The sequence below is a fragment of the Micropterus salmoides genome, unplaced genomic scaffold (assembly GCF_014851395.1).
Source record: "Micropterus salmoides isolate LMB-PRFRI ecotype aquatic unplaced genomic scaffold, ASM1485139v1 Ms_hic_scaffold_15, whole genome shotgun sequence".
Lineage (NCBI taxonomy): Eukaryota > Metazoa > Chordata > Actinopteri > Centrarchiformes > Centrarchidae > Micropterus > Micropterus salmoides.
The window spans coordinates 18,812,427-18,820,585 of record NW_024040596.1 but is presented as its reverse complement, the minus strand read 5'-3'; the positions used below and the strand labels follow the sequence as shown (position 1 = coordinate 18,820,585).

General features: G+C 41.7%; 1 protein-coding gene across 1 annotated transcript; it reads left to right on the top strand.

Annotated features, from left to right (window-relative positions):
- Positions 1-5,220: 5,220 nt before the first annotated feature.
- On the top strand, positions 5,221-7,701 carry pou3f3a (POU class 3 homeobox 3a). Its single transcript, XM_038719839.1, has one exon. It carries the CDS (start codon positions 5,687-5,689, stop codon positions 6,953-6,955), a length of 1,269 nt encoding a protein of 422 aa, XP_038575767.1. The 5' UTR covers positions 5,221-5,686; the 3' UTR covers positions 6,956-7,701.
- Positions 7,702-8,159: the final 458 nt, after the last annotated feature.

The window sequence follows — 8,159 nt, the reverse complement described above, 5'->3', positions numbered from 1 at the left end:
CAGAATGTGATATAATTAATGCATTACAAACACTTTAATTACTATACCTGCTATACAGTATGACCCAGGCAGTATAGCAGGAGCACAGTGCCATGAATCAAAAAGCCACAAATCATTCTGCCACTTGTATCAGAAGTCACTTTATATTTCAATGTCTGATACTTCCTTCTTTCCCTCCAAACCCACCTGAGAAATCATCTTAACTACAGAGAGCCTTTATAACCACGTGGACCTCGGTGGGAGCTTCAGAGAGAAATCTGTCCATTCATGAAAGGCTCAGGGCAGCCAGACTGAGCCAGAATGGCCCTTCGGGGACACCCGCTGTTTGAGTTGGCTCAGGACTGGGCCTGGGTACAGGGCTACAGTTGTCTGTAGCCACAGGCTGCAGAACTGCAGGTATTTCCTGACTAAATTTCTCTGTCATACTGTTTGCAGTGGCATTGGAAAGACGGCAAGGGAACTTTAGAGAGAGAACATATAGGATAAAAACTCATTAGATGCCATGGGAAGGCACAAATACAACCACAAATGTAGTCACAATGTAGATTTTCTATATTTCGATTTCAGTTCATGAGCTTTGGTAAAAGCTAAAAGGAAATTAAAAACTTGCTGCCTTTCCTTTAACCCAACTTACAAATCTTTTTTGCAGCCATATCACCACTGTATTTTTCATTTAGGCTGTGACTTCATCTAAATGTACTAAACCCCATGAGTCTCATCCTTTCTCAATTTCCTCTGTTTTTCTTCTGTGATGGCCCAGATGTTTCTCTTCTGTCCCTGCATTTAGTTTAGTTTAGCATAAATATTCAGCAAAGACGTCTGCTTGTAACAGGCCATCATCAGCATCTTTCACCATTATGTTAATGCACACAGACACAAATTTCTGGCCATACACACACCTGCAGGCACCTGTGTACACACACAAAAACACACGCACACACACACACACACACACACACACACACACACACACACACACACACACACACACACACAGTCTTTGTATGATTTCCCGGCTGTATTCTCTAAGCTGTTCCTTGTCCCTTTGGCCCCTTTCAAATGATCCACTGGGATTAATGAATGTAATTTTCACACATTACTTTCCCCCTATTCATACGTAATGGGCCAAACCACAACAGTGTTTAACCAGTGCATCTGTCCATTGGGTGTTATCATTTAAGTCACAGCAGGGGTTGGTAATTGCCTATTGTTCCAGTGTCCTTCTTTTCCTTTCCTTCTACCCTCCCTCTGTGATGAGTAATTCCAGCACATCAAGTGCAGTTAAGAAACTGACGGCTGTCCCAGGAAACTTTTCATGCCTGATGAATCATCCTTAAACTCAGTTATTGACTGAGAGCCATTTAAAACGGGACATCACAGTGCATTCACACATATGGCCAAGCCTCAGACAGATCTGCCTTTAAACTTGAATATTATTGGTCATATTTGTCCCACATTTCTCCTTCTCTGTGAATGATGACTTTGGAAATGGAAATGCTTTGATCATTTCCCCTCCATAGCTTCTGTTTCCCACTCTGTCTCTCTACCACGACTACCACACTTTGTCTCTCCTTGTGTCTCTCCCTCTTCTCCGTGGCTGCCTCTGCTTCTGATTTAAACAACGTAGCAGGGGGTTGTGGGTAGAGACTCACGCTGTGAAGGATCTCTCTGACTCAGGGAGAGTTGAAGGTCAAACACACTCATGATCAGAGCCAAAGGAGGACGTTGAAGAGGTGGAATATAAAGAGTAGAGGGATGAAAGGCATGATAAGTTATGTTCTCCCAGCAGTGTTTCTAGAGTAGACAGGCAGTTCTGTACAGTTCTGTAAACATCACATTGTACGGCTCACAGACGATTTGCCCGGTCTTAGAGCTTCCAGGACATACAAACCTATACAATGCATCAATAAAAAGAGAGCAATATTTGTGTTCAATATTACCTGATGACAGCCCAAAAGCCACATAGAGTGAGATCTTGTTATAGCCTCTGTGGAGAATATTAATAAACTTAATAAATGTGGAGATGCATCCCCGCAACTTAATTTTTGTTTTGTGTGCCTTGTTTGTGTTTCTCTCTCTCTCTCTTCTTAATTAGACAGACCCTTGACTGACAAAGCAAACGGAATAAGAACAAGAGCACGAACAAGAGAAAATCATCTGTTTCTTTGAATGGAAAACTCCTGGAGCCCAGATGAAGGTTTTTCCTTTTTCCCTTTGCAATTTTTGTTGGAAGCATTTGCATATTTCAAAAGTCTACCAAAGAAAATAGCCCTGGGGCAGAAATGGCCGATCTGCATATTGAAGACTCAACAGAGGGCGAGGAGTGGGAGACAGAAAGAGAAAGAGAGGGAGAGAGAGAGCGCGATAAAGTCTCTGTATAAATGATTTGAAGATTATATAAAAGAAACAATAATGTCAATTAGCTGATGGTGTCATGCTTATTATGCTGGATTCATTGCAGTATTCACTACAACTAAAACAGATTATTTGCTTAGTTGTCAAACAGTTTCATGGAGAGCGAGAGAGAGAGAGCGGAGAGAAAAATGTGCATCATAAGAAGGCCTCTTCACCCAGCTTCCTTCATGAATAACAAATAGAGGACCCAGTGCTGTGACCAGCCAGCACAACACATGAAAAACATTACTGCATTCCCTGAGTCGTCTGGTTTTCTCTACACTGTGCTCGTAGGCTGGAAACAGGGAACATTGTGGTTTTCGTACAGCTTCTCTGTTTTAACTGTTTTACTGAACATGGATGAACAATAAACAGGTTATATAGACTGTGGAATAATTAATTACTTATATTTTTACTATAATAAGTTGTCAACATCTTTATTAATGGTTAATAAATCATATCTTACAGACCAGTTACAAGCCATCAATAAAACTTCACATGCAGATTTATTGACAAAGGAGTTATCTTTGGCAATACAGAATGATCAGGCAGGAGGTGCTGGAGGCCTGGGAGAGAGTGCTTGCGACACCAAAATCTTTACTTTCATAACAACAATTGTGATATCTGGTGATATATTAGCTATGTTATGATACAGATTCCTGGACGAACCTAATGTTGATGCACTCCTCTCATTTGCTATTTACTGACATTTGTCTAGAATTTTTGATTAAGGTAATTCCTAAAACCAAGACCCTGTAACTAAGAATGCGTTGGAAATAAAGCCTGGAATGTGAAAGAAAAAAAAAACCTAAATGCTACACTAAACATTTTGTGTTTCAGGTAAAAATAAATCCTTCTGCTTTTGTAGTGCATGAAAACCTGCTTTGCCTTTTTAGGTAGCTCTTAAATCCATGGACAAGACGTCTATAAAAGACTCCAAACTATGTGAACATGGGCTGCAGAGCTGGACCAAAATTAATTTATTAATTCATTATAACATTCCTGACTACATACTGGGATTATTGTAAGAATCCTATATTAATGACTTGTCAACATTTATAATCAAGTGTTCTGCTGGAGTGGAATACACCAGCAGAAGAGATATTTCACAACTTGTCAACTCAAATTACCTCTAGAGAATCAGTAAACATTTATTAGCCATTAATGAAGCCAGTTGTTTACAACTTTTAAACCCTATGTACAGTAAATAGTATCTTATCATAAAGTGGAACTTTCTTCAAGTTGGTCTCTAACATTAAATGACTCATTAATTTCCTCTTACATTACAAAGGTTAAAGAGTAAAACATCGATTTCCAGCTTTTAAAATATAGCAGAATATTCACTGCAGTCATTGTCATTTATTGTTATGCAGCCTTTGATGCTACCTTTAGTGTCAGGAGTTGCATGAGTGTGTCATTGTGCTCCCTCAGGGTGGAACCCTAGTGCCATCCTGGCCATCTTATTGAAGAGATATTGCAGAATCCCCTGACCAGTTTCTATGGTTATTTCGAAATGTTACCAGTGTAAGACAGAAAAGAAAACAGTCATATAAAAATTACTCTTTTTAAAATTCCTCAGTTTATTGACATTTATTCTGAATCTGTATTATTTTTTTTGTGACCTTAAAGTACTTCAATGCATTGTATTATCCCTTTTAGCACTCTGCAGAAGCCTGATAATTATATTATGGGATATGACACAACCTATCTACTTTTGCTGATAAATTATATATTGTATTTCTGTTGCTACACGTCTTTTAAAATCACGTTTCTAATACTTCTAATACTATATCATAACTGAACATACTGATGGGTAGGCGAATTTAAATGTTATGAAAAAAGGCTCAGTTTATGTTGTAGGTTGGGCAAATACATTTTTGTGACTATTTATCTTTTACTTTTTGGATAAGATCCAAGACAAATCCGCCGAAAAACATAAATTAGCACATTTATTGGGCTGCACCTGGCACTCTCGTCCACTCACAAAACTTCATGCATCTCAGTCGATGCTTAACTCTCTGAAGGCCGTTAAATCTGAGGCAAACCCGTGGTAGAAAAAAAATTATTCCCCATGACACGTTTATTTAACAAGCAATCCATAAACTGACCCAGCATGGAAACATCCCACCAGAGCCGTTTTGTTGTTTTTTGTTTTTTGAGGATGGAAAAATCTAACTGTTGGCTGGTTTTGTGCACCTTCAGCGCTCACCAGTGCTGCGCGTCACGCCACTGTGGCCTCTGCTTTACCATATGAAAAGGAGAGCGCATTGAAATGCAAGAGGAGTACAAACCTCCTATATACCTAAAGCCAGCTTGAGTATCCTTGACACAGTCCTTGGTTGCCCTGTGTTTGAAAGAGATAACCATATAGGCATATACAACCCTGTTTTGTTTGGCATTTATAACTTCCCTAGTTATAACCCCAGAATTTCTTATTAATAATTGCAATAATAATGATAAAAAATATTATCTGTAAATGTAGGCATATCTAAATGTATTTTATATTTTGGAAGAAAGTCTGTTTCGTTGAAGGATTTCTACCCTGTGTTTCTCCAAATGATTCATAGCATACTTTGCACGTCGACAAAGACATAGCCACAGTATTCTTTGTCTCTGTCTTTTTGTCTTTTGTAAAAATTTTCTAGCATGTTGTTGCTTATTTTCCTGAAGCAGGAACTTCGTTCCCCACGAGGTACGGCCGAGACACAACTCTTCTGTGCGTCCAATCAGCGGGAGCTCTGCAGAGCCTTTGTGTTGTAATTGGATGGAGATGGGAGAGGAATACGCAGCCACGGCACAACGTAAACACACGCTCGTCTCCTAAGCTCAGTAGAGGACGCACTGGATAGAACAGATGGAGTGAGCGAAACTACCGAAAGGACCGGAGAGGCTTTAACATTTGTTGTCGTTGTCATTGAATCGGTTCAACGTTACTCTCAGAGAAACGGGCTATAAGTGAGCCTCAGTTCAGCACGGATCAAATAAGGTGTTTTTCTATATCATCAGGTCTGTGGATTACGCACGGAGGAGCTTCCGGGACAGAGAGAAGTTTTGAAGACGATTGTTTTGTTGCACAGGAATGCTAAGAAAGTGTGTTTTGTTACGTCTCCACGCGCACAAGCTGCTATATAACTAAAAAATATCATTTGAGCCTCTATGGAGTGATTTCGCACTTTTTTACCAATCGCGCAAAGTTTTAGTACTAGTGCTGAGATAGACTGAAGTTATTCATGGATTAGAATAAACCGGGACTTTAACAAAACATCAGAAGAAGAAGTATATTTCAAGATATATGCTTTGGGGGATGGCAGCTGCCACCTCGAGTCCATACCTAGCCAGCAGCAGGATTTTATCCGGCCCGGTCCTTCACTCTGATCGGAGGGGTGGCATGCAGCCGGGCGGCACAGCTGTAACCACGGTGTCTAGTGGATACAGAGGGGACCCTTCAGCAAAGATGGTGCAGAGTGACTTCATGCAGGGAACCATGGTGGCGAGCAACGGGGGCCATATGTTAAGCCATGCCCACCAGTGGGTGACATCGTTGCCTCACGCAGCAGCCGCAGCAGCCGCGGCCGCGGTGGCAGCAGTCGAGGCCGGCTCTTCGTGGCCCCCCAGCTCCCAGCCGCAAGACGTGAAGAGAAACGCCGGCAGGGAGGACCTCCACTCAGGTTCCGCTCTGCACCACAGGTCCCCACATCTGGGACCCCATCAGGCGCACACGGGAAATTGGGGAGGCTCCTCCGCAGCGCACATCAGCATCACCGAGGGGCAGCAGCAGCAGCAGCAGTCCCTCATTTATTCCCAGACCGGAGGGTTTACAGTCAACGGGATGCTAAGCTCGCACGCGGGGCAGAGCCTTATGCACCCGGGGCTGGTGCGAGGGGAGTCCCCGGAGCTGGACCACAGCAGCCACCATCATCACCATCACCACCACCATAACCACCACACGCAGCATCACCAGAATCACGGGGTGAGCCACGAACCGCATTCAGACGAGGACACCCCGACGTCTGATGACTTAGAGCATTTCGCCAAACAGTTCAAACAGCGGCGGATCAAGCTGGGTTTCACCCAGGCAGACGTGGGCTTAGCTTTGGGCACCCTATACGGCAATGTGTTCTCACAAACCACCATCTGCAGGTTTGAAGCGCTCCAGCTCAGCTTTAAGAACATGTGCAAGCTGAAGCCTCTGCTGAACAAATGGCTGGAGGAGGCCGATTCCACGACCGGGAGCCCGACCAGCATCGATAAAATCGCCACCCAGGGCAGGAAGAGGAAAAAGCGCACATCCATCGAAGTGAGCGTAAAAGGCGCGTTGGAGAGCCACTTCCTCAAGTGTCCCAAACCATCCGCGCAGGAGATCAACTCTCTGGCGGACACTCTGCAGTTGGAGAAGGAGGTGGTCAGAGTCTGGTTCTGCAACCGCAGGCAGAAAGAGAAGCGCATGACGCCGCCTGGACTGCCGCGCACCCCAGAGGACGCATATTCACAGGTGGGCAGCATGGGTCCTGACACACCGTCACCCTCCATTGACTGCAAGAGGATGTACAGCGACACGTGAAATAACTTGCTACAGAATGCCGGACAAGAAATCTGAAGAACGCGCGAAAGAAAGTGTTTGAAAACACGTTTAGAGAAAATATTTCATGTTTCCCTAAATGATAGGATTGATCAACTTTTCTTACAGATCCCCATGTCCTTTGATCCACAACAATAATGTTTTCCAGTGTGTGTTCATTTCAGAGCAGGACAACTGTCTACTTTTATGCATCATCGGAATCAGCCTTTGGGACAGAAAATAAAAAGCGTAAATAAAATCTGAACAGAAAATAATTCATCGTCTATTAAAGGCAATGTTTGTTCACCAGAAGAGCAGCCAGAAAGAACATTAATCAATTTGATGCCAAGAAGTACAAACTGAAAACGTTTTTCTGTATGACTGTAATGTTAAAAATGAAACGTTCCCTTGTTATGCTGCAAATGTTGATGTCCCACAGGCTAGACAAGGCTGAAGCTTTTGTCTTTTTTAAATGAAAGACATTGATATAATGCGCTTTATTCAGCATTAAGTTGTTTCAATAAGCAATAATTTATCTTCCTTCAAACGTGTTTCTCACTTTTGTGTTGTGTGTCAGTGGATTTATGTTGTGACACAGTTTAAGATGGTCAAAGAATGATTCCAGTATTGTGTTTGTTTTCCTTCATAGGAAACTTCCTTTTTTTTAAAAATAGAAAACATTCCCTTAAGTTTATGTGCAAGAACGTATGCTGTGTATTCTTGTGATAATTTTGGACTATTTATTTTTTTCCACTGTGTTTATTTTCATGGAATAGACTACTTATTTAATAAATTTGACATAAGGAAATAATTGTGTTAAGAGATCTGAAATGGCATTAAGGTTCCTCCTGAGACACACACACACACACACACACACACACACACACACACACACACACACACACACACACACACACAGTGAAATATTAAACATGATGTCAAATAAACCAATCATTAGAATTTAAGTCAATCTACATATATATAAGTTATACATAAGTGAAAAAAGTAGCCTAATTATAAAGTTTTAAAGTTTGGAACTTTTTAAAAGGTTCATGCTGGGCTTTCTTATTAATAGCTTCTAGTGCTGCAACAGTTGATTAATCAAGATGAGAAACCGACTGGCTGATTGACAGAAATGTTTGATAATCGAGCAATTATTACAGTAATCTTTCAAGAAAAAAATCCAAACTCGAATCTTCGCTGGTTC

Bases quoted from the DNA above. Each gene is read 5' to 3' on its own strand.
- pou3f3a (XM_038719839.1), top strand. From the start codon at position 5,687: ATGCTTTGGGGGATGGCAGCTGCCACCTCGAGTCCATACCTAGCCAGC.